The sequence below is a fragment of the Schistocerca nitens genome, chromosome 4, assembly GCF_023898315.1.
Source record: "Schistocerca nitens isolate TAMUIC-IGC-003100 chromosome 4, iqSchNite1.1, whole genome shotgun sequence".
Classification (NCBI taxonomy): Eukaryota; Metazoa; Arthropoda; class Insecta; order Orthoptera; family Acrididae; genus Schistocerca; species Schistocerca nitens.
This window is the reverse complement of record NC_064617.1, coordinates 843,103,906-843,131,784: the sequence shown is the minus strand read 5'-3', so window position 1 is coordinate 843,131,784 and position 27,879 is coordinate 843,103,906. Positions and strand designations below refer to the sequence as shown.

Sequence of the window (27,879 nt, the reverse complement as noted above, 5' to 3'; positions counted from 1 at the left end):
GACAGGCGTGAATGGAGGGACGAATGGAGACGTGTCGTCTTCAGCGATGAGAGTCGCTTCTGCCTTGGTGCCAATGATGGTCGTATGCGTGTTTGGCGCCGTGCAGGTGAGCGCCACAATCAGGACTGCATACGACCGAGGCACACAGGGCCAACACCCGGCATCATGGTGTGGGGAGCGATCTCCTACACTGGCCGTACACCACTGGTGATCGTCGAGGGGACACTGAATAGTGCACGGTATTCCAAACCGTCATCGAACCCATCGTTCTACCATTCCTAGACCGGCAAGGGAACTTGCTGTTCCAACAGGACAATGCACGTCCGCATGTATCCCGTGCCACCCAACGTGCTCTAGAAGGTGTAAGTCAACTACCCTGGCCAGCAAGATCTGCGGATCTGTCCCCCATTGAGCATGTTTGGGACTGGATGAAGCGTCGTCTCACGCGGTCTGCACGTCCAGCACGAACGCTGGTCCAACTGAGGCGCCAGGTGGAAATGGCATGGCAAGCCGTTCCACAGGACTACATCCAGCATCTCTACGATCGTCTCCATGGGAGAATAGCAGCCTGCATTGCTGCGAAAGGTGGATATACACTGTACTAGTGCCGACATTGTGCATGCTCTGTTGCCTGTGTCTATGTGCCTGTGGTTCTGTCATTGTGATCATGTGATGTATCTGACCCCAGGAATGTGTCAATAAAGTTTGCCCTTCCTGGGACAATGAATTCACGGTGTTCTTATTTCAATTTCCAGGAGTGTATTTACTATTTAGCTAATATCCCTGACTAAATAGAGTTTTACAAATGTAATGACTATGAAATGATAAAGAGTTTAAAACCAAACTAACATTAGTCAATTGATAGTAAAACAAATCCTCCTTCACTGATGCTGTGAACTGAATAGCAGCAAGACGCCAATGTGGTCGCTCTTTCTTCTTGACTGGTGGAGTGTTATTCTGTAGCTCTCGACCAAAGTGCGGAAATAGTGCCGTCAGAAACACAGTACCCCCTTTCAACCCACTGTTCTGTCTTACCCCATTTTTCCGTACATGAAGAACAAGTGAAAACATTTTTGTGATGTGAAAAAATTAGTATGATGTGAAGATAATGTGACAGGAATTACTGGTCATCTTCGGTTGACAATAGAAAAGAGTGGAAACACCAATACTATTCTATCTCATTGCTGGAACTGCCTTTAAATGGGACCTAGCAGGTTCCTTTTCTTGGAGCAGCCAATACTGACTGCATCGGCTGTTCAGTGTCCACCACAAGAGTCCCCGTGCTGGGCGCCATGTTGGCGAAAATCTTGTTCTGAGAGTTCAGAGAATTCGATGTGTATTATCTGCCTCTAATATAGATCGATAGTATTAACGTTCATGTTTAGATACCATCAGGCTTTTGCTAGATGTCACGTTGTCATCTTTCACTGTCGTTCCACACCACTTACATTTCTCTCTCTCTCTCTCTCTGTCTCTCTGTCCCTCCCTCCCTCCCTCCCCCTTCTTCCCCCCTCTCTCTTTTTCTCCTCATCTCAACCTTGTAGTGGCTTCCTACATATCAGTGTCAGTTAGACCGTCAGCGAGAGCGCATCGCTAGCTCCTGCTACTACTAAGGCGAGTACACCGTTTGCTTCTTACATATTTTACAAACAGCAGCGACTTATTTTCAGTTATCTGTGTAATTACTAGTTTATTTTTGTAATTTCTTGCGTGTTCGAGTGCTTACTAGGTAGAACCTTTTATTTCAATAACAGTGTTTTTGTACTTATTTGCTGCGCTTAGCTTTTAAATAGTTTTTCTGGGAAAACCTAGCGTAGTTTTCGCGTCTCGTATTTCAGTGAGTGTTTGATTATCAGAGTAGCTCATCAGAAGATTATCTTGGGAATTTGTCACCGTATAGAGTAGGGTAAACATAGTCATGTGTAGGGACTGTGGTTGTTGTGAGCGGACGCAAGGAGAATTGGCCACTCTTCGGGGGCAGGTGGAGGCTTTGTCTGTTAGGCTCATCGAGCTCGAGGCGCAGGCGTCGGCTCGTAGTGGCGTTGGGGCAACTGTGGTGAGACCTATGCCTACTTCGGTGGCCTTGGAATCACATGGAACCCCTGATGTCGCTGCGTCTTCCGGCAGTGAGCATCTTACCGGTCAGCCATCACTCCAGGGTGAATGGCGGACAGTGGTGGGCTCGCGCGTGCCTGGCCGAAAGGCGAAGGTGGGATCTGGCCGCGTGGCGGCTGCCTTACCCCTTTCCAACAGGTACGGGGTGCTTCCTAGTGGTGATGACATCGTTTCCGAGCCACCACAGGATGCCTCGCCTGTTGGGCCAGTGGCCGATTCTCCGGCAAGGTCCCGACAGTCACAGAGGGCGGGCCTATTAGTTATAGGGAGCTCCAACGTTAGGCGGGTTATGGAGCCCCTCAGGAAAATAGCGGGTAGGTCGGGGAAGAATGCCAGTGTGCACTCGGTGTGCTTGCCGGGGGGTCTCGTCCGTAATGTGGAGGAGGCCCTTCCGGCAGCTATTGAACGCACTGGGTGTGACCGGCTGCAGATAGTAGCACATGTCGGAACGAATGACGCCTGCCGCTTGGGTTCTGAGGCCATCCTTGGTTCCTTCCGGCGGCTGGCTGATTTGGTGAAGACAACCAGCATCGCACGCGGAGTGCAAGCTGAGCTTAATATCTGCAGCATAGTGCCCAGAGTCGATCGCGGTCCTCTGGTTTGGAGCCGTGTGGAGGGTCTAAACCAGAGGCTCAGACGACTCTGCGACTATAATGGTTGCAAATTCATCGACCTCCGTTATTGGGTGGAGAACTGTAGGGCCCCCCTAGACAGGTCAGGCGTGCACTACACACCGGAAGCAGCTACTAGGGTAGCAGAGTACGTGTGGCGTGCACACGGGGGTTTTTTAGGTTAGAGGGACCCCCCCTTGGGCGAAACGATAAAATACCTGACGGCTTACCAGAGAGAACATTATCATCGTTGATAAAGAACGTCCGTCCTCAGAGACCAAAAACAGGAAAAGTTAACGTAATATTGGTAAACTGCAGGAGTATCCAGGGCAAGGTTCCTGAATTAGTATCTCTTATTGAAGGAAATAGTGCGCATATAGTATTAGGAACGGAAAGTTGGTTAAAACCGGAAGTGAACAGTAACGAAATCCTAGACACAGAATGGAATATATACCGCAAGGATAGGATAAACGCCAATGGTGGAGGAGTATTTATAGCAGTAAAGAATTCAATAATATCCAGTGAAGTTATTAGCGAATGCGAATGTGAAATAATCTGGGTTAAGTTAAGTATCAAAGGTGGGTCAGATATGATAGTCGGATGCTTCTATAGGCCACCTGCATCAGCAACCGTAGTAGTTGAGCGCCTCAGAGAGAACCTGCAGAACGTCGTGAAGAAGTTTCGTGATCATACTATTGTAATAGGGGGAGACTTCAATCTACCAGGTATAGAATGGGATAGTCACACAATCAGAACTGGAGCCAGGGACAGAGACTCTTGTGACATTATCCTGACTGCCTTGTCCGAGAATTACTTCGAGCAGATAGTTAGAGAACCAACTCGTGAAGCTAACGTTTTAGACCTCATAGCAACAAATAGACCGGAACTTTTCGACTCCGTGAATGTAGAAGAGGGTATCAGTGATCATAAGTCAGTGGTTGCATCAATGACTACAAGTGTAATAAGAAATGCCAAGAAAGGAAGGAAAATCTATTTGCTTAACAAGAGTGATAGGGCACAAATCGCAGAATATCTGAGTGACCACCATCAAACGTTCATTTCTGAGGAAGAGGATGTGGAACAAAAATGGAAAAAATTCAGAAACATCGTCCAGTACGCCTTAGATAAGTTCGTACCGACTAAGGTCCAAAGCGAGGGGAAAGATCCACCGTGGTATAACAATCATGTACGAAAGGTACTACGGAAACAAAGAAAGCTTCACCATAGGTTTAAGAGTAGTCGAATCATAGCTGATAAGGAAAAGCTGAACGAAGCGAAAAAGAGCGTAAAGAGAGCAATGAGAGAAGCATTCAACGAATTCGAACATAAAACATTGGCAAACAATCTAAACAAGAACCCTAAAAAGTTTTGGTCATATGTAAAATCGGTAAGCGGATCTAAATCCCCTATTCAGTCACTCGTTGACCACGATGGCACCGAAACAGAGGACGACCGAAGAAAGGCAGAAATACTGAATTCAGTGTTCCGAAACTGTTTCACTGCGGAAAATCGTAACACGGTCCCTGACTTCAGCCGTCGCACGGACGCCAAAATGGAAAATATTGAAATAAACGATATCGGAATTGAAAAACAACTGCTATCACTTAGTAGCGGAAAAGCATCCGGACCAGACGAGATACCCTTAAGATTCTACAGTGATTATGCTAAAGAACTTGCCCCCTTTCTATCAGCAATTTATCGTAGATCTCTGGAAGAACGTAAAGTACCTAGCGACTGGAAGAAAGCACAGGTCGTTCCCATTTTCAAGAAGGGTCATAAATCAGATGCGAATAATTATAGGCCTATTTCACTTACGTCAATCTGTTGTAGAATAATGGAACATGTTTTGTGTTCTCGTATTATGACGTTCTTAGATAATACAAATCTCCTTCATCATAACCAACATGGATTCCGCAAACAGAGATCATGTGAAACCCAGCTCGCCCTATTTGCCCAAGAAATTCACAGTGCCGTAGACACTGGCGAGCAGATTGATGCCGTATTCCTGGACTTCAGGAAGGCATTTGATACGGTTCCGCACTTACGTTTAGTGAAAAAAATACGTGCTTACGGAATATCGGACCAGGTTTGTGATTGGATTCAGGATTTCCTAGAAGAAAGAACACAACATGTCATTCTTAACGGTTCAAAATCTGCAGATGTAGAGGTAATTTCGGGAGTACCGCAAGGAAGCGTGATAGGACCTTTATTGTTTACAATATACATAAATGACTTAGTTGACAACATCGGTAGCTCCGTGAGGCTATTTGCAGATGACACGGTTGTCTACAAGAAAGTAGCAACATCAGAAGACTCGTACGTACTCCAGGAAGACCTGCAGAGGATTAATGAATGGTGCGACAGCTGGCAGCTTTCCCTAAATGTAGATAAATGTAATATAATGCGCATACATAGGGGCAGAAATCCATTCCAGTACGATTATGCCATAGGTGGTAAATCATTGGAAGCGGTAACGACCGTAAAATACTTAGGAGTTACTATCCGGAGCGATCTGAAGTGGAATGATCACATAAAACAAATAGTGGGAAAAGCAGGCGCCAGGTTGAGATTCATAGGAAGAATTCTAAGAAAATGTGACTCATCGACGAAAGAAGTAGCTTACAAAACGCTTGTTCGTCCGATTCTTGAGTATTGCTCATCAGTATGGGACCCTTACCAGCTTGGATTAATAGAAGAGATAGACATGATCCAGCGAAAAGCAGCGCGATTCGTCATGGGGACATTTAGTCAGCGCGAGAGCGTTACGGAGATGCTGAACAAGCTCCAGTGGCAGACACTTCAAGAAAGGCGTTACGCAATACGGAGAGGTTTATTATCGAAATTACGAGAGAGCACATTCCGGGAAGAGATGGGCAACATATTACTACCGCCCACATATATCTCGCGTAATGATCACAACGAAAAGATCCGAGAAATTAGAGCAAATACGGAGACTTACAAGCAGTCGTTCTTCCCACGCACAATTCGTGAATGGAACAGGGAAGGGGGGATCAGATAGTGGTACAATAAGTACCCTCCGCCACACACCGTAAGGTGGCTCGCGGAGTATAGATGTAGATGTAGATGTAGATCGATAACATATTCATTTCGTAATCTTTTGTAGATCGATATAACATGACGAGCAATTCTAGCGCACTCTTTGCCTATAATTTCAATACACAATATTTGTTAGCTTGAGTAACCATAAATCTTTGATGCTTAGTGTATTTCGACTGTCGATTCAGTTGTGGGCTCCTCACAATGTCATGCCGGTGGTGAGGTTTTTCCTGTTCTCCCACATCCACATGATTAATACTTGTTAATCAATGTAAGGCTTCACTGGAAATAGGATGTAGTACGATGCTTTCTGCGCTTCTGCACGAAGTGAAATCATTTCCTTGATTTACACTCAGTACAATGGTGCTTCAGGAATAATATCGTTCAGATTCTCTACTTCTCTGCACGTCGCTCCAGAAGCTACTGCATCTATAGTTAGTTAATATTTTTACTATTATATGCAACTACTGTATTGCCTTTTTCACCACGATGAATGTGTAGTTTTATTCAATTAAAACTTAGCCATTGGTAATGACCATTTCTTGCTTACAGCGAAGATGGATGATGCTTGCACATTTTTCCTTTTTGACAAGAAAACGGGAGACTATAAACGGCGGACAAGGAAACCCAAGAAGACTGACCATGAAGTCTACTAGTTAGACTACAGAAGGTATTAGTTAATGCTCGCACCTCATTCTTAGACAGTGGACGCGCCAGACTGTAGTAGGAGTGGGCATGTCCTCAAGAAATCGTCTATAAGGAACCCTGAGGTTGTGACGCAGCCATCGGCTAAGAAGTACGAGTAATATGGGCGACTAAAAAATAAATTAAGTGTCAAAACCGATTTAGCCTATAAACAGCATGTGTGAGCATTCACCGATAATTTCTGCCGTCGATTTTAGTGAGCTCACTGATGCTGTGCGCCAGCAAGTATAATATTATATGAACCGTACTAGTAAGGTTATTTTTCGGACGGCCGTAAGGCAGACCACAGGTAGCACTGGGGCAGAAAGAAGCTATTTTTCCCCGTTCCCCGCCTCACCACTCGCAGGCATTTTTCTGAACCGCCTGCCGTGCCAGCACCTCCCTTGTTTGAGTAAAGTGTGAAGGGTACGCACCGAGCAGCTTGGAGACGGCGCCCTGCTGGGAGAGGACGTGCGAGGCGAGGTCGTAGTGGCGCAGACCGAGGCGCGACAGCTCGAGCAGGCGCTGCTGCGACACGAGTGACGCCAGCGGGTGGTGCGCCGCTGAGCCGGGGGGCGGCGCCGCTCCCGCGCCCGGCGCCGACGAGGCGGAGGCGGAGGCAGCGGCCGAGGCGGCGGCTGCGGCGGCAGCGGCCGCGGCGTACAGCTCGCGCAGCTGCTGCGGGCCCGCCGAAGCCGCGCCGCCCCCGGCGCCGCCTCCGCCGCCCCCGGGTGACGACATGGGCGGCGACGACACCACGCCCACGGTCGGCGTCGGCGAAGAGACTGCTGCAACCAACGATGGCCTCACGTCATCTCCAGTGCCTGTTGTCAAGGGATATCTAAAGTTACAGAATTACACATACATTCAGTGGGTATCTAATTGTATATTAATGCACGTAATTGTCTGAGAGGACCGTCAGCGTGACAGTTTTCTTGAAATTAGAACTAACTGGCGATTTGGAGAGGTTATGTTCAAAAAATTGCTCTGAGCACTATCGGACTTAACTGCTGTGCCCATCAGTACCCTAGAACTTAGAACTACTTAAACCTAACTAACTTAAGGACACCACACACATCCATGACCGAGGCAGGATTTTAACCTGCGGCCGTAGCGGTTGCGCGGTTCCAGACTCTAGCGCCTAGAGGTTATGTGTCTTTACCTTCTTTTCATAGAACAGAGTTACGAGAACGACTGCGTTTCATAATGTGAGCAGCAACCTTACAAGACAACGAAAGAAAATAATTAACACACATTCTATCCAACCGAATAAAAGCTACGAGGGCTATTTTTTCTAACCGCCGTTCGGTCACGAAATGGAAACCTGAGCGAAAATAAAAATGTTTTACACACATCAAAAAAAGTTTTGTATCACCCCGGTTCCCAGAACTCCTGAAGACAGACGTTGACTGTGGATATTGTATCACAGACACAGTCCGTTTGCCTGTTCAGAGATTTCACTAAACCCGCCCACAGATGTAAACAACCATGCATGAACAGCGCCTATTAGACGGAGGGGGTCCGACAGCCGATCAGTTCCAGTCATTCCACCAGGAAGGAGGTACATGGCTGGTGTTGTCTGTAGTTCAACCATGCCTAGACGATCAATACCGCGGTTCGATCGCGTCCGCATTGTTACTTTGTGCCAAGAAGGGCTCTCAACAAGGGAAGTGTCCAGGCGTCTCTGAGTGAAAAGAACGATGTCGTTCGGACATGGAGGAGATAGAGAGAGACAGGAACTGTCGATTACATTCCTCGCTCAGGCCGCCCAAGGGCTACTACTGCAGTGGATGACCGCTACCTACGGATTATGGCTCGAGCGAACCCTGAAAGCAATGCCACCATGATGAATAATGGTTTTCGTGCAGCCACAGGACGTCTAGTTACGACTCAAACTGTGCACAATAAGCTGCATGACACGCAAATCCACTGCCGACGTCCATGGCGAGGTCCATATTTGGAACCACGGCACCATGCAGCGCGGTACAGATGGGCCCAACAAAATGCCGAATGGACCGCTCAGGATTAGCATCACGTTCTCTTTACCGATGAGTGTCGCATATGCCTTCAACTAGGCAATCGTCGGAGACTTATTTGCAGGTAACCCGGTCATGCAGGACGCGTTAGACACGCTTTCCAGCGAAAGGTTCCCTGCTGTTTTGGGATGGCATTATGTGGGGCCGACGTACGCCGCTGGTGGTCATTCAAGGCGCCGCAACAGCTGTACAATACGTGAATGCCATCCTCCGACCTATAGTGCAACCATATCGGTGGCGTACTGGCGATGCATTCGTCTTCATGGACGACAATTCGCGCCCCTATCGTGCGCCTCTTGTGAATGGCTTCCTTCAGGGTAACGACATCGCTCGACGAGAGTGGCCAACGTGTTCTCCAGGCATGAACCCTATCGTCTGGGATAGACTGGAAAGGGCTGTTTATGGACGACGTGACCCACCAACCACTTTGAGGGATCTACACCGAATCGCCGTTGAGGAGTGGGACAATCTGGTCCAACAGTGCCTTGATGAACTTGTGGACAGTATGCCACGACGAATACAGGCGTGCATCAGTGCAAGAGGATGTGGTACTGGGTATTAGAGGTACCGGTCGTCTGCTGCCGTAGCCTATCAGAGCCAAATTTCGCCGCACTGTCATAACGGATACGTTCGTCGTACGTCCCGTATTGACTTATGCGTTTATTTGACGCAGAGTTAGCACTGACAATTCTACGCAAATGCCGCTGCTCTCGGTCTTTAAGTGAAGGCCGTCGGCCACTACGTTGTCCGTGGTGAGAGGTAATCTCCGAAATTTGGTAGTCTCGCCACACTCTTGTCACTGTGAATCTCAGAATATTGAATTCCCTAACGATTTTCGAAATGGAATGTCCCGTGCGTGTAGCTCCAACTACCATTTCGCGTCTGTTAATTCCTGTCGAGCGGCCATAATCACGTCGGAAACCTTTTCACATGAATCACCTGAGTACAAATGACAGCCCCGCCAATGCACTAATCTTACCTCGTGTACGTGTCTGCCCTCACTACCTGAGTGGTCAGCGCGACAGAATGTTAATCCTAAGGGCCCGGGTTCGATTCCCGGCTGGGTCGGAGATTTTCTCCGTCAAGAGACTGGGTGTTGTGTTGTCCTAATCATCATCATGTCATCCCAATCGACGCGCAAGTCGCCGAAGTGGCGTCAAATCGAAAGACTTGCTCCCGGTGAACGGTCTACCCGACGGGAGGCCTTAGTCACACAACATTTACCTTTTATTTTACCTCGTGTAGGTGATATTACCGCCATTTATATGACTAACCTAGACTTTTGTCACCTCAGCGTACGTTACAACGTTGAGTACCGCTGGAATTACATAAATAAGCTCTTTCAGGCTATTTCTGTCCCAACAGATTGCCATCCTAAATAGCAACATAGCCTCAGATCATCTCACAGTGTCTGCAGTAGTAAGACTTGTATACTCAGAAAAATTGAAGATGAAATTCTCTGTCCGCTGGATGGACCATAAAGTCGTCGAACAACTAAATAGAAACTGGGCGAAAAAGAGGAAGGAGAAGGTAACAGCGGCGGCGATTGCGCGTGGCAATAGGCGGCTGTCGGCGCGTTCCACAAGTCTGGTCAGGAGGCAGCGTAGCTCAGGCAAGGCCTGAACTGAGCGGGTGGCGACAGCACGTTGCCTGCCGCAGCGCCGATCGCAGCTCGAGCAGCTGAGTCCGTTGACCGGAGGGCGGGAGAGCGTTAGAGGACGCGCGGTCGCCACCTCGCCCAACTAAACAGCCTAGGGCACTGATCACGCTTACTGCTATGTCGCGTTGCAGTTTCAGTCACACAACCAGAGTTCTCAACTGAGAGCGCTGTTACTTGAAGGCCTCCACTGTCTCGTAACAAATCCCTCTGTGTACTTCCCGTGTGTTACTAGTCACCGGGAAGTGCAAGACTGACAGTATTTTGTATTTTATTAGCTGCTTTCTGACCTATCCCGTTCGGTATAGAGCGAGGGATTGCCTGACTTTATACGTGCCTCGCTATGTGCCAAAATGTATTAAATGTTATGTATGTCCAATGTATACGTGGAAGAGGTCTGGATACACTGGAAGGTTTCAGATACATTATATAATGGTAAGACAGAGATTTAGGAACCCGGTTTTAAATTTTAAGACATTTCCAGGCCAGATGTGGACTCTGACCACAATTTATTGGTTATGAACTGTAGATTAAAATTGAAAAATCTGCAAAAAGGCAGGAATTTAAAGAGATGGCACTTGGATAGGCTGAAAGACCCAGAGGTTGCATACAGTTTCAGAGAGAGCTTTAGGGAACGGTTGACAAGAACAGGGGATTGAAATACAGAAGAAGAAGAAGAATGGGTAGCTTTGAGAGATGAAGTAGAGAAAGCAGAAGATTATCAAGTAGGTGAGGAGACGAGGGCTAGTAGAAATCCTTGCGTAACAGAAGAGATACTGAATTTAATTGATGAAAGGAGAAAATATAAAAATGCAGCAAACGAAGCAGGCGAAAAGGAATACAAACCTCTCAAAAATGAGATCGGCAGGAAGTGCAAAATGGCTAAGCAGGGATGGGTAGAGGACAAATGTAAGGATGTAGAGGCATATATCACTAGGGCTAAGATAGATACTGCCTACAGGAAAATTAAAGAGACCGTTGGAGAAAAGAGAACCACCTGTATGAATATAAAGAGCTCAGATGAAAAACCAGTCATAAGCAAAGAAGGGAAAACAGAAAGGTGGAAGGAGTATATAGAGTGTCTATATAGGGGCGATGTACTTGAGGGCAGTATGACGGAAATGGAAGACCACGTAGATAAAGATGAAATGAAAGATATGATACTGCGCGAAGAATTTGACAGAGCACTGAAAGACCTAAGTCGAAACAAGGCCCCGGGAGTAGACAACATTCCATTAAAACAACTGATAGCCTTGGGATAGCCAGCCGTGACAAAACTCTTCCATCTGGTGAGCAAGATATATGAGACAGGCGAAATACCCTCAGACTTCAAGAAGAATATAATAATTCCATTCCCAAAGAACGTAGGTGTTGACAGGCGTACAAACTACCGAACTATAAGTTTAATAGGTCACGGTTGTAAAATACTAATACGAGTTCTTTACAGACGAATGAAAACTGGTAGAAGCCGACCTCGGGGAAAATCAATTTGCATTCCCTAGAAATGTTGGAAAACGCGAGGCAGTACTGACTCTACGACTTATCGAAGAACATAGGTTCAGGAAAGGTAAACCTAAGTTTATAGCATTTGTAGACTTTTGACGATGTTTACTGGAATACTCACATTCAAATTCCAAAGGTGGCATGGGTAAAATGCAGGGAGCGAAAGGCTATTTACAATTTGTATAGAAAACGGATGGCAGTTATAAGAGTTGTGGGGCATGAAAGGGAAGCAGTGGTTGAGAAGGGAGTGAGACAGGATTGTAGTCCATCCCGATGTTATTCAATCTGTATACTGAGCAAGAAATAAGAGAAACAAAAGAAAAATTTGGAGTAGGAATTAGAATCCATGGAGAAGAAATAAAGACTTCTAGGTTTGTCCACGACATTTTAATTCTGTCAGAGGCAGCAAAGGGCCTGTAAGAGCAGTTGAACGGAATGGACAGTGTCTTGAAAGGAGGATATAAGATGAACATCAACAAAAGCCTAACAAGGATAATGGAAAGTAGTCGAATTAAATCAGGCAATGCTGAGTGAATTAGATAAGGAAATGAGACACTTAAAGTAGTAGACGAGTTTTGCTATTTGGGAAGCAAAATAACTAATGATGGTCGAAGTAGAGAGGACGTAAAATGTAGACTTGTTGTATCAAGGAAAGCGTTTCTGAAGAAGAGAAATTTCTTGACATCGAATACAGATTTAATTGTCAGGAAGTATTTTCTTAAAGTATTTTCATGGAGTGTAGCCATGTATAAAAGTGAAACATGGACGATAAACTGTTTAGACAATAAAAGAATAGAAACTTTTGAAATGTGGTGCTACAGAAGAATGCTGAAGATTAGATGGGCAGATAACGTAACTAGTGTGGTGGTACTGACTAAAACTGGGGAGAAGAGGAATTTGTGGCACAACTTGACTAGAAGAAGGGATCGGTTCCTCGGACACGTTATGAGACACCAAGGGATCATTAATTTAGTATTGGAGGGAAGCGTTGGGGGCAAAAATCGTAGAGAGAGACCAAGAGATGAATACCCTAAGCACATACAGAAGAATGTAAGTTGCAGTAGTTACTCAGAGATGAGGAGGCTTGCACAGGACGGAGTAGCACGGAGAGCTGCGTCAAACCAGTCTCCGGACTGAAGATCACAACAGCAACGATGTATGTCCAAAGAAGGGAGAGCTGAAAACTGGAAGCAATATATACTGTGTAAACCACATACCCCTTAACTACTTTAATGAGTCATAACATCTGGATCAATTGTGGGACACATTTGCAATTGTGGGATATGATAAATCACAATAGGATGATTACAGATGCACATACAGGGTGACAGTTATTGAACTATGTGAAAAAACAACGTAAATTTGTTACAAACTAATGCGTGCACACACTTTATTCAACATGAAAACGTCACTGCAGATATTCGGATTCAGGCTATAACGTGTTCGACATGCCTGCCATCATTGGCGATAATGTGGCGCAGAAGACTAGAGAAACTTTGCATGACTCGCTGAAGTGTCGGAACACCGATTCTGGCAATGATCTCCTAAATTGTTGTTTTCAGCTCAGCAATGGTTTTGAAGTAATTGTAGTACATCTTCTCTTTAATATAGCTCCACAAAAAGGAATCGCTTGTGTTCAGACCCGGAGAATATGGCGGCCAATCGATCCCCATGCCAGTGGCCTAAGGGTACCTCAGAGCCAGAATGTGGTCGCCAAAGTGTTCCTCCAGAGCATCAAACACTCACCTACTTCGATGGGGTGGAGCTTCGTCTTGCATGAACCGCATCTTGTCGAAATCAGCATCGCTTTGGACAATGGGGATGAAATCACCTTCCAAAACCTTCACGTACCATTTGATGATCATTGTACTACTAAGGAATATCGCACCGATTATTCCGTGACTGGACATTGCACACCACAGAGTTACCCGTTGAGGGTGAAGAGACTACTCGATCGCAAATGCGGATTCTCAGTCCCCCAAATGCGTCATTTTCCTTATTGACGAAGACATCCAAATGAAATTGGGCTTCGTCACTAGGACAAACCTTGCGTGCGCATACTAATTCCCTTCATGCCCCGCGGCCAACCGAGCAGTTTGAATGTCCTTAACGCAAACCGTTCAGAAGTTACGACGATTTTATTTCATATAGTTCAGTAATAGTCACCCTGTACTCACAGTAAATGTCGGAAGTGCGCTCCTCCAGCATCGATGCGCAATTGTTCGCATTTCACCGTATTCCTCGACATTCTGTGAACTGTGTCCTTCACAATGTTGCTCATTTCGTGTGTAATGGTCTCACGGAGTTTTGCAGTTATCCAGTCTCTATTCTTGTACACTCAGGTTTTAAGATACCCTCGCAAGAAAAAGATCGGAGCTGTTTGTTGGACAGGTGATCGGGGAGAGGGGTGGGAGGCAGCCACAAATTTTTTGAGATTATCCGGTCACCGAAGAAACTGGTTCAAAATGGCTCTGAGCACTATGGGACTCAACTGCTGAGGTTATTAGTCCCCTAGAACTTAGAACTAGTTAAACCTAACTAACCTAAGGACATCACAAACATCCATGCCCGAGGCAGGATTCGAACCTGCGACCGTAGCGGTCTTGCGGTTCCAGACTGCAGCGCCTTTAACCGCACGGCCACTTCGGCCGGCCGAAGAAACTGGTAACAGGGCGCATGGAAGCGTTAGAAGTGTGCTTGTTGCTCCATATTGTTGTAAATCACCTCTAAGTACGACGTCAACCAGCTGCTCCACATAGCGCGGAATTATACCGGACAAAGGACCTCATGCGCAGAAACAACAGTAGAGTTGCGAACAGCGGACGGTACTTATCATTCCACAAGAGCTGCTGATATCGTTAAAACAACTTTCCCGTTTATATGAGTTTTCGGAGGAAAATTACGATTCATTGAACTAGTTCAGGTTTATATGGTTCAAATGGCTCTGAGCACTATGGGACTCAACTGCTGTGGTTATCAGTCCCCTAGAACTTAGAACTACTTAAACCTAACTAACCTAAGGACATCACACACATCCATGCCCGAGGCAGGATTCGAACCTGCGACCGTAGCAGTCGCACGGTTCCGGACTGCGCGCCTGGAACCGCGAGACCACCGCGGCCGGCAGGTTTATATGGATCGCTCTGTAGAAGAACTATACAAAGGAAACAAATAGAAGTCAATAATATAGAAAGGGTACATTTGTAAAATGGAGACGGGATGTATGACACTGCTAGATGAATTTGATAAAGATTCAAGGACCAAATGGAAACAAGGTCTCTGGAGTAGATAAAATTCCCATAAATTATTGGGATCCCTGGCTCAGCCAGACCAAGACGAAATTATCGCACTTGGTAGTCAAGATACGTGAGACAGTAGAAATAGCCCTTTACATTCAAGAAGAATGTAATAATCCCAGTTCCAAAGAAGGCAGTTGCTGACAGATGGGAATACTACAGGACCATCAATTCAGTGAGTCATGCTTCCAAAGTAACTGACAGGAATTATTTGCAGAAGAATGGAAAAACATGTATAAGTCGACCTAGGGTAAGATGAGTTTCCGTTCCTAAGAAATGTAGGAACACGCGAGGCAGTACTGACAGTACGACTTATGTTAGAAGATCGGGCGCTGATGGCTGCGCAGTTGAGCGCCCCACAAACCAATCATCATCATTATCTTAGAAGATAGGTTACAGAAAGGAAAACCTACGAATATAGCAGTTGTAAGAGCCGAAAGGAAAAAAATGGTTCAAATGGCTCTGAGCACTATGGGACTCAACTGCTGAGGTCATTAGTCCCCTAGAACTTAGAACTAGTTAAACCTAACTAACCTAAGGACATCACAAACATCCATGCCAGAGGCAGGATTCGAACCTGCGACCGTAGCGGTCTTGCGGTTCCAGACTGCAGCGCCTTTAACCGCACGGCCACTTCGGCCGGCCGAAAGGAATGAAAGGAAAACAGTGGTTGACAGGTGAGTCAGACAGCGTTGTAGCCCATCCCCAAGTTATTCAATTTGTACTTGAAAGGGCAGTTGGTCTGAATAGATAATGTATCGAAAGTAGATTATAAGATGTAAATCAACAAAGGTAACACAGGGCGGTGGTGAAGAAACTATATTAGGTAACGAAACACTAAGAGTAGTAGATGAGTTTTGTAATTTGGGAGCCGGCCGCGGTGGTCTTGCGGTTATAGGCGCTCAGTCCGGAGCCGCGCGACTGCTACGGTCGCAGGTTCGAATCCTGCCTCGGGCATGGATGAGTGTGATGTCCTTAGGTTAGTTAGGTTTAAGTAGTTCTAAATTCTAGGGGACTGATGACCACAGATGTTAAGTCCCATAGTGCTCAGAGCCATTTGAACCATTTTTTGTAATTTGGGTAGCAAAATAACAGATGGTGGCAGTAGTAGACTAGATACAGAATGCAGACTAGTAATAGTAAGAAAAGCATTTCCGAAGAATAAGAATTTTGCAACGTCTAATGTAAATACGTTAGTAACCTGTTTCTGAATGTATTTGTCTGGGGTGTAGCCTCGTATCGTAGTGAAACTCGGACTGTAAGCAATTCAGACAAGAAGAGATTATAAGCTTTTCGTATGTGGTACTGCAGAAGACTGCTGAAGATTAGAAGGTTAAGCCGAATAACGAATGAGTTTGTACTGAATTGAACTGGGGTAAAATGAAATTTATGGTATCATTTAACTAAAATAAGGAATCGACTGATAGGACGCATCTTGAGGCATAAAGTAATAGTCAGTTTGGTAACTGAGGGCAGTCTGAGAGGTGAAAATTCTAGAGGGAGACGTAGGCAGGAATGATCAGTATGAAGGATTTTCTCACATCCTGACAGCCATGTCCGCAGCTCGTGGTCGTGCGGTAGCGTTCTCACTTCCCGTGCCCGGGTTCCCGCGTTCGATTCCCGGCGAGGTCAGGGATTTTCTCTGCCTCGTGATGACTGGGTGTTGTGTGCTGTCCTTAGGTGAGTTAGGTTTAAGTAGTTCTAAGTTCTAGGGGACTGATGACCATAGATGTTAAGTCCCATAGTGCTCAGAGCTTGACAGCCATATCCCTATCTCTAGACCTTTGGTGGCACAGCAGCGTAGCCCTTGTGAATTCTGAGTCGCACCTCAGCGCGCCGGGGCCTAACCATCCAAACAAGTGAGGAATCCAGCTTGGTTCCGACACCAAGTACAATAACGCAGTGTAGTGTTGTGTAGTGTAATGTTGCATAGTGTAAGAGACCAAAAAACCGAGTGCCTTCTTGATTCCGGTTCAAAAAATGGTTCAAATGGCTCTGAGCACTATGGGACTTAACATCTATGGTCATCAGTCCCCTAGAACTTAGAACTACTTAAACCTAACTAACCTAAGGACATCACACAACACCCAGTCATCACGAGGCAGAGAAAATCCCTGACCCCGCCGGGAATCGAACCCGGGAACCCGGGCGTGGGAAGCGAGAACGCTACCGCACGACCACGAGATGCGGGCATCTTGATTCCGGATGAACAATATCGGTAAGCAGATTGCCTAATGGTAGTACGTAGAACTTTTTTAGTTATTATTATTATTATTTTTCTTTTTATGTAGATATTCTATGTAGATTTTTCTCCTTAAACATATTAATTCTTAGTAGCTACTAACAAATTTGAAATTACGTCAATATATTGTGTGCTGGCGCCGGCACACCATGCGGCATAGGGGTTACGAGAGTATCGATAGAGGCCAACAAGACTCGCTAGAAACGCACCGCCAACGCCCTCTCAGCCGCCAGTATTTAGGATTGCTGCCGCGGACCGGAGGACTAGTTAGCCATTTAGCTAGTTAGTCGGTTAGGTAGTCCAGTTAATTCGAGCCTGTACGCCGTGTGAGATCCAGCTTGTCACCGAGACGTAGCTGCAGACTTAACCTGTAGCACAGAGACAGTAAGCACGTAGCAACCTTATAGTGAACAGTATTGAGGCTACGTGGACTATACAAAAGAGGGCTTGTACCACAGTACATGTAAACTTAATTAAGTAGATCTTTGTTTATAAATGAAGATCCAAGTTATTCAGAATGAGATTTTCACTCTTTTGCGGAGCGTGCGCTGATATGAAACTTCCTGGCATATTAAAACTGTGGAGGCGAGGTACTGGCAGAAGAAGTAAAGCTGTGATGACGGGGCGTGAGTCGTGCTTGGGTAGCTCAGTTGGCAGAGCACTTTCCCGCGAAAGGCAAAGGTCCCGAGTTCGCGTCTCGGTCCGGCACACAGTTTCAATTTCCCAGGAAGTTTCAACCAAGTTATTAATTGCGTGCAGTTTGCGTTCTAGAACGAGGATTCTGGCCACCAACCAATATCCTCTACTTGCTATCCATGGTACAACTCTACAGAGATAACGAGACGACATACAAGTGGCTAAATAGAATACTACAGATTGTGTGCTATATTCACGATAGTCCATGTGCAACATCCAGTCTGCTCCTTTTTGTAGATAACAGACTAAACGAAAATAGCAAATAAATAAGTCACAAATGCTACTGATCTGGGCAATTAGATTTTGTTTCACTCCCATATTCTCCAGTTACTTCTCTCTATCTCCTCAGACGAAGAAGCCGTTTCGTGGCAGGCATTCCCATAACGACACGAGCTGATTTTCGAGGTGGAATGTTTCCTTAAGACCAACAAAGCAGGCTTTTACAACCAAGCTCTCCACCAGATAATCCGCCATTTGGAAAAAAAAATAGTCACATGGAACAGCGAATATGCAGAGAATACCTAGGACCGTCACCAATCTCACGATCGCAGCTTGATTTTCTCCGAGGTGATAAAGCTTTACGAGTGTCCCTCGTACGTACTTATTACTTCAACCGCTGATATTCCTAGACTCGATCAGGTCTCGTTCTGCTTATCCTTGCGTTCGCTATGTGTGTTTAACTCGGTTACACGAGTGCCTTAATGGCCGAAAGGCGTATATCTAACGCGGCCAGAGTTGGCGGCTGTGACGTGTTGCGATGAATAATTCCGGCTAGCGCGCCGCGGTCGGAGCCAGGCGGCTGTTTGAGCAGGCCGCTCCACTTGTGGCGCCATTTGCGTTTTAATTAACTATGCTAATTGGCGCGCCTCGGCGCAGATATGCTTCGCCGTAACAGTTGATTAGGGCAGAATTCATTACAAACAGCAGGGGCAGGGGAAGGGGTTATTTGCCCCGCTTTCTGTGTCAGCGGGTCATTTAGGCTTTAAACCCGCGAAGAGATGCGAAACGATTAGGAAATTATGCCTCGGTTAATCGGAGTTTAGCGTGGTAGCTACAACCCGACAACAGGGCCGAAAAAAGAGAGGCGATTGCGGAGATAAGTGCATGTCTAGTTAGCACGCCTGACCAGCGTTATGCCACTTGCAGTCGGCACATGCTGCTAATCATTGCGGCGCTGTGACCAGCCTGTATTTGCATTCCCGCCAGTAACAACTGTGACTTTATTAACGCCGTTGCGCGGTAATGAATAAAACACTCAGTTAGCAGCAACGACCACTGGCGTAGACCTTTTGCAGTCCACGTGAGTCACCAGGCCATGCGGTGCAGTAGTTGAGCCTCTAGGCTCGTATTTGGAAAGTGTGCGTTTCAGATACCTGTCTGTGAAATCTCTAGATCTATTAATCCAAATGCTGGGTTGTGTCCCATTGAATACTATTCCTTTCCTATGCAAGTGAGCACGTGCTTCGTCAGTAACGACGTTGTGGTCGATGCGATGTTAAACTCTAAGCTACGTACCTTCCTTTTTTCGCGTTAGCCACATATCATACTCATCATTTCTCTCCTTTCTTTGAGATAGTGAAAATGTTCTGTGCATTTTCGGCATATCTAGCATTTTTCAAAAAAGTCCAAGTATGGCAGGACACTGTCACTCTTAAGCAGATATCTGTCGCAATCGCTGGTGTTTTTTCATTTACTGTTATGTTAAAAACAACTGTTGGCGCACATGGTACACGAAGCTATAAGACTTATTGGTTCCACTCACCGTTCTGTTTGGTACCTATTTCACATCTATATCTCGGTGGAATGATTCTTTTTATTTCCTTCCTTGTGCAGCCCTGTACCGTCCTATTATGAACGTCTGAGTGTATGCGTGCACGTTTCACCACGCATATTTAAAATACTTTTTTTAAACAAGCAATTTTTACCTTTAATGTTGCCAACTGCCGCGATGCACCTTTTCTGTCGTCTTTTGATTTTGTTGTAGTTGCTATAAATGCTTTCACGCTCTTGAAACTGATGAAACAGATATCACGTTATCTTCTCTGTTTTAATGATCTAACTTAAATCATTAAATCGACAGCATTTGCAGTCGCCACCCTTCACATCATTACGAAATTCTATCCGGTTGCACTCGCTTATTTTTGTTGGGATCCTGTGTGTTTTTATCTTTCGGATGCAGTTCTTTAATAATTCATTTGCTGTATGTATGTACAGCATAGCTGTATTATGTTAACAGTTTCGCCAAGAATACCATTAAGCTTTGAAGTGTAACAGAGTTAATAGACAGGGTGATTATAGTTAGAGTTTCAAAACGGTGTAGAAATAACACCACTGGTCAGAATGACATCAAATTGCGCCGGAATATTATCGGAGAAGAGGGAAAAGGTATCGCAGAAGGAAAAAAAGTGTGAAAATTGATCAATAGATGACGCTGTATGTGTCAGAATACGTAAATGACAACACCTGTTACACGCATGACACATTGCTGCTGGTAAGAACACGTCTGGTACACGATTTTTCCTCCTTTCGCGTCTGCAACGTTCGCCATGATTGCCTCAATGCTGGATCGCGCTCTGCTTGTAAAGTTGTATTACAAGAATGATAACTGCAGAAGTTCCGGACACTGAAGGGTTTGAAAAAAGGTGTTGGTCCTATGACTGCCGTGGGTCTGAAGAAAATGATAAGGAAATTCGAAAAGCGGATTCTTTTGGAGTGTAACCTGGTAGAGGGAGGAAACAAATTGATTCGACGTTACTGGAAGCAGTGGCCACAGCAATGCAGAAGAAAACGAGTGCTGATGCGCGAACGTGTAGTGCACGGGGAATTGCTCGAACATTGGACATACCCGTGAGCACGGTGCGTAAAATCCTACGAAACATCCTTCTTTGCTGTCAATTCAAAATTACCCATGTGCACGAATTGCTTTCTGTTGATCTGCCAGCAAGAGAGACCTTTGATTTAGAATTTCTTGCTCACATGGAAGTAGGCAATGATTGGCCGTGTAGTGGAAGATTCTGTGGACAGACGAAATCCACTTCCATCTGACAGAATGACTCAATACACACAATTGTCGAATATGGGCAACGGAAAAACCACACGTAAATCAACCAGTACCACTTCATCCTGAAAAGGTGACTGTTTGGTGCGAGTTCATGGCATCATTTATCATAAGGGCCATATTTTTTCGAAGAGACAGGTGCTTCCGGTCCTGTTAGCTGTACCGTCACTGGTTCGAATGGTTCAAATGGCTCTGAGCACTATGGACTTAACTGCTGAGATCATCAGTCCCCTAGAACTTAGAACTACTTAAACCTAACTAACCTAAGGATTTCACACACATCCATGCCCGAGGCAGGATTCGAACCTGCGACCTAGCGGACGAGCAGCTCCAGACTGTAGCGCCTAGAACCGCTCGGCCACTCCGGCCGGCTCCGTCACTGGTAAGCGCTATGAGTGTCTTTGCGCAACCACGTCATTCCAGCTCTCCAACAGCGTGGATGTGTGGAAGGGATCATTTTTATGCAAGATGGCGCACCTCCACACATTGCAAACCCAGTTGAGCGTCTGCTGAAGAGCCATTTCGGAAATGCTAGAATTATCAGCCGCCATTTCCCTACAGACTGGCTGCCCGCTCACCTGATGTTAATCGGCGTGACTTGTGGCTATCTGAAAGATGATGTGTTCATGTTCCGATTGCAACCTTAGCTGCATTGAAGGCACACATTCTGAACGTGACCCAAGAAACACTTTGCTCAGTTGTAGAACATGCTGTTTCTCGATTTCAACTTGCTACAGAAACGATGGACAGCATATTGTCATGTTTTCCGCCAGTCACACGGAAATTTATAATCCGATTTGATTTTGACTGATGCGTTTTTTGCCGTTTATGGCCTCGGGACATTTAAAAACCGATTTTTCCCATCCGATGTTATATGACCTTGCCGTGGCGGATGGGCTTACTTAACTAACAGTATCACACCTGCACACCCATGCATACTGAATAATACAGTTTGTTTACCGTCAAACGTACGCCTTAGGCATTGTTGCACGATTCATTTGTCGTTTGTAGACGACCACTATTAAATTATGGTGCTTTCAGTACCATCTATTTCTAACATTTTGTAACTATTTATTTTTCTTCTGCCATGCGTTTTCCCGCTTTTCCGATAATATTCAGTTGCAACTTGATGTCATTCTGACTAGTGGTGTTATGTCTACAGCTGTTATAATCACCCTGCACATCCTCGAGGCAGGTCCCATTAGGAGCTTTTGGTCCAAAAACTATATATTTGTGTTTGACCAAGAACTACATATTTGTGATTGACAACCAGCGACTAACTAAATTCAACAGCATGCTGCAAAAGTGTTCTGAGATGCTACGAAGTTGTTTTTCATTAATTTTTTGTGAACCGAACGTAACCCATACTGCCACTCATCACGTGTTTTATCCAAATATAAATGAAACATACCTCTGGAGGGACATAATACCCAGAACAACGCAACCTGCCATATTTACACATACAACAATTATTACATAAAACATCATAATTTCGTGTGATTATTTTGATATATGATAACCAACTGCTGATTTATATACTTGAAACATTGTCTATACCTTCGGCCGACTCTCTACGAAAAATTGTAACGATTTCTGTGTACGAAATGGTTCAAATGGCTCTGAGCACTATGGGACTTAACATCTATGGTCATCAGTCCCCTAGAACTTAGAACTACTTAAACCTAACTAACCTAAGGACAGCACACAACACCCAGTCATCACGAGGCAGAGAAAATCCCTGACCCCGCCGGGAATCGAACCCGGGACCCCGTGCGTGGGAAGCGAGAACGCTACCGCACGACCACGAGCTGCGGACGTTCTGTGTACGGCTAGATCGATAATCGATACTAATGTTTTGACGTTCGTTTCCTACATCGTGCACCATCTCCTGTAGGAATTTCGTGGTGTTATGCAGTCTTTGGGGGCAGCTGAAGAAAATAAGATCTAGATCTTCTTCTGAACCTCAGTCACTTATTGAATAAATATGTGTTTTTGGCAGAATCTCCCGTGATTGTACCTAAGGCGCGATTTTGTCAGTAGGAAGTCCCTTGTGCGATTACGTTTTCTTGTGACAAGTTTGATTTGTCAGATTAGGAAGCAGTGTCCATAATGTCATCCTTTACTGTCGTATGACAGTTGCAACTTGTCAGTCCATTAATTCATATTTTGGGTCCTGGTGTTACAGAAGAAACCACACAGCAAAAGTAGGTTGTGTTTCATTGCTCCGCAGAACACTACTGCCTTAGCCCAAGCGTTCATTTCATCAGTGCCTTAATTCCGCTGAGACTCCGATCCGAACATGACGATTTTATTCTCTCTTGAAAGATCCCTAGCTTCTTCTAAGCTGCGTACGGAAGGACACCGCTTGTATTGTAACTATAGTGCTTTAATATCATCAGCGTCGATTGTGAGTCCGATCGTATTCTAATCCTACTCTCTGACAGTCGTTTTGCAAAATTGATCCCTAGAAGACTGTCACTGTTCTTTTCTGTCTCCCCGTCGCGTCACGCTTTTAAAGTATGGACCAACTACACTATTCGAGTTCTCCGAACAATTTGTATGCAGCGTGACTTTTTCCACCGAGTACAAACTCTAGCGACTGATCGACGATGATTTCGATGCTAGTGACCATTTATTCACTCATACATTATTACAGAGACTGCTGTCTAACAAGCGCTGCACCATGTACCCACGATTATAGTAAGTATTGAAAATGGGTTCTACGTGCCTCAACGCATGAGTGTACGCGCCTTAGCATATCCTGTCCCATGCGTTCGCATCGGCCAGACAACATCTGAACAGTGCCAGAGTTGAGATCCTGTGAATGAGCAGGCCATACAACTGGGCCCTCTCGTCCAATCCATCGACCAGGGAAGACAGATTGAGATGCTCCCAGACGTTAACGGCAAAGTGGGCTGGAGCACCATCTTGTAGCAGCCACACAACCCTTCGAAACATCGATGGGACTTTTTCCAGCAAGGGGGAAAAGTCACGCACAAGAAACGCCGATAGTTCCGGCTTGTTAGGTGACGTGGAAGGAAGACTGGTCCCAGAATACGGTCGCCAATTATTCCGGCCCACACATCCCGGCTGCACCGATGCTGATGATTCGCTGTCACCATACCATGGGGTTTCTGCATGCTGTTATGAAAGTTGAAGATGGCTGTTATGAAAGTTGAAGATACCACTCCTCGTAAAGGTGGCCTCGTCTGTGAATAGGATTGATGACACAAATCCAGGAATCGTGGTTGCCTGGTGAAGAAACCAGTGACAAAACTGATCCCAATGTGGAATGTCTGTCGCTAGTAAGGCCTGAATACGCTGTAAGTGATAAGGGTAATAACAATTCTATGGTATAAATGGCACAGCATATGAGTGGTTTAAGTCATATCTACAGAACAGGAAGCAAAAAGTCTCTTTATATGCTTCAAGTGATTCAAAGGAGTTTGCAACTGCATCTAACTGTGGTGAAATTACATTAGGTGTTCCCCAAGGTTCGATTATGGATCCTCTCCTGTTCTTGATATATGTGAATGACCTCCCTTCTTATGTGAAACAAGATGCTGAACTGACACTGTTTGCTGATGATACAACCATATTTATTAATCCAGTAAAAGAAAGTCCAATAGAAAATGATACAAATAAGTTCTTTGGAAAAGTTATTAATTGTTTTTCTGCGAATGCGCTTGCTCTGAACTTTGAAAAAACACAGCACATCCAATTTTCCGCTGCAAAAAGTATAATTCCTTCAATAAACATAACACATCACAAGAAGTCAGTAGCCAGGGTAGAGCATACTAAGTTTTTGGGTGTACATATAGACGAGAATCTTAATTGGAAAATTCATATTTTGGATCTCCTAAAGCGACTAGGTTCAGCAACTTTTGCAGTCAGAATAATTGCCAATTTGTAGAAATTAGTAAGCTAACATACTTTGCATACTTCCACTCTCTGATGTCATACAGAATAATATTCTGGGGCAACTCAACACTTAGGCAAAAGGTATTCACTGCTCAAAAGAAAGTAGTTAGAATAAATTGTGGGATTCACAGTCGCACGTCTTGTAGGCATCTGTTTAAAAGGTTAGGAATTCTTACAACTGCTTCACAGTCCATTTACTCAGTAATGAAATTTTTTCTCAACAACATGGACCAATTTAAAATCAACAGCGACATTCATGATTACGATACCAGAGAAAAGAAAGACCTACACTATTCTTTACTTAACCTATCTTTGGCACAGGAAGAGGTACAATATGCTGCTATAAAACTTCTTGATAAATTACCAGATGAAATAAAATGTCTGACACACAGCAGTAATAGTCTCAGAAACAAATTGAAATCATACCTCCTTGACAACTCCTTCTATACCATAGATGAATCCTTGAATAAGAGTAAATAAATCTGGAGATATAATATTTGCATTTTGTGCCACTTAAGGGAATTGGATAGCTAACAGATATATTCAAGTATAGCACTACAATATAAAAAAAACTTGTTTCCTGTATGCATTTCTTGTGCATTTGACACATTCCATATCATAACGGTTTTCTGTGCTATTGATCAATGGGACACGTAACTAACTAACCAATTAACAACTCTCATGGAGAATGTTCCACACGGTCGTCGACTTACCCAGTACTGCCGGGTCAGCTGCCTGCTACTAACATGGCTGTCGCCTTCCACAGAGTTAATCACATTTTCCTCCAAGTCTGGTGACCGTTCATTTCGGGTACGTCCTTCACCATTTCCTGCTTCCTGAAACGATCCTGTCTCAGACAAACGGCGAAACACTGTTGCAGACACTGAATGCTGTGGCTGTTGTTAGCGGGGATAGGTCTCCTGATGCAACCCTGCTCCCCGCCGCTCGTTGCCATTTGTCTTTCCGTACGTAAACACCATGTCGGCAAGCTCTCGATTCGAGTAAGGAACCACTGTGTACAACGCTGTATCACATCCACCAGCACGTGAAGTGAACTGGACACAACATTAACAAATACTATGGCAGGGGAGGGCGTTAGGGCATGACGTACGAGGAACAGTACTATCCTCTAGCAGGAGACCATGCATACCATAACTGTGCCTGTACGGTACAGCGCCTATTAGAACGCAGTCTCTGTAACAAAGTACACTACTGGCCATTAAAATTGCTACACCACGAAGATGACGTGCTACAGATGCGCTATTTAACCGACAGGAAGAAGATGCTGTTATATGCAAATGATTAGCTTTTCAGAGCATTCACACAAGGTTGGCACCGGTGGCGACACCTACAACGTGCTGACATGAGGAAAGTTTCAAACCGATTTCTCATACACAAACAGCAATTGACCGGCGTTGCCTGGTGAAACGTTGTTGTGATGCCTCGTGTAAGGAGGAGAAATGCGTACCATCACGTTTCCGACTTTGATAAAGGTCTGGTTTTAGCCTATCGCGATTGCGGTTTATTGTATCGCGACACTGCTGCTCGCGTTGGTCGAGATCTAATGACTGTTAGCAGAATCTGGAATCGGTGGGTTCTGGAGGGTAATACGGAACGCCGTGCTGGATCCCAACGGCCTCGTATCACTAGCAGTCGAGATGCCAGGCATCTTATTCGCATTGCTGTAACGGATCGTGCAGCCACGTCTCGATCCCTGAGTCAACAGATGGGGACGTTTGAAAGACAACAACCATCTGCACGAACAGTTCGACGACGTTTGCAGTAGCATGAACTATCAGCTCGGAGACCATGGCTGCGGTTACCCTTGACACTGCATCACAGACAGGAGCGCCTGAGATGGTGTACTCAACGACGAACCTGGGTGCACGAAAGGCGAAACGTCATTTTTTCGGATGTATCCAGGTTGTGTTTACAGCATCATGATGTTCGCATCTGTTTGGCGACATCGCGGTGAACGCACATTGGAAGCGTATATTCGTCATCGCCATACTGGCGTATCACCCGGCGTGATGGTATGGGGTGCCATCGGTTACACGTCTCAGTCACCTCTTGTTCGCATTGATGGCACTTTGAACAGTGGACGTTACATTTCAGATGTGTTACGACCCGTGACTCTACCCTTCATTCGATCCCTGCGAAACCCTACATTTCAGTAGGAGAATGCACGTCCGCATGTTGCAGGTCTTGTACGGGCCTTTCTGGATACAGAAAATGTTCGACTGCTGCCCTGGCCAGCACATTCTCCAGGTCTCTCACTAATTGAAAATGTCTGGTCAATGGTGGCCGAGCAACTGGCGCGTCACAATACGCCAGTCACTACTCTTGATGAACTGTGGTATCGTGTTGAAGCTGCATGGGCAGCTGTACCTGTACACGCCATCCAAGCTCTGACTCAATGCCCAGGCGTATCAAGGCCGTTATTACGGCCAGAGTTGGTTGTTGTGGGTACTGATTTCTCAGGATCTACGCACCCAAATTGCGTGAAAACGTAATCACATGTCAGTTCTAGTATAATATATTTGTCCAATGAATACCTGTTTATCATCTGCATTTCTTCTTGTTGTAGCAATTTTAATGGCCAGTAGTGTATGATTGAACAAATGGTCTCTAGCACGGAAAGCAAGCATTCCAGACATAAGTTCATTAGACTTGTGTTGTTCCGTATCCTCTCATCAATCAATCCATAGAGTTCGTACGCAGCGGAAAAAATCACACTGTATATCTACCTAACGAGGTTCCATTCAAATACGTTTTCGCCCGAGATCTATTCATTGATTTGGCTATAGATGAAAGGGATGTGTATCTGCCCAAGGATAACTACGGCGCGTTATCGGAAGCATTTCAGTGCCTGGGTAAACAGCAAGGAATTACTTCTTCTCAAGATTTGCTGCCAATAATGACATAGCGTCAACTGTACATTTGGTTTTTGCAAAACTGTTTAAGAAACAGCACCTAATTTGCGGTGTAGTGATTCACTGTCGC

General features: G+C 45.3%; 1 protein-coding gene across 1 annotated transcript in view; it reads right to left on the bottom strand.

Annotated features, from left to right (window-relative positions):
- The window catches only part of LOC126252605 (NK1 transcription factor-related protein 1-like), a 307,154-nt gene that overhangs the window by 204,172 nt on the left and 75,103 nt on the right, over nt 1–27,879 (bottom strand). Inside the window, exon 2 of the mRNA XM_049953508.1 lies at nt 6,902–7,252. Coding sequence (XP_049809465.1) covers nt 6,902–7,252 — 351 coding nt within the window. The remainder of the gene's footprint in view (nt 1–6,901; nt 7,253–27,879) is intronic.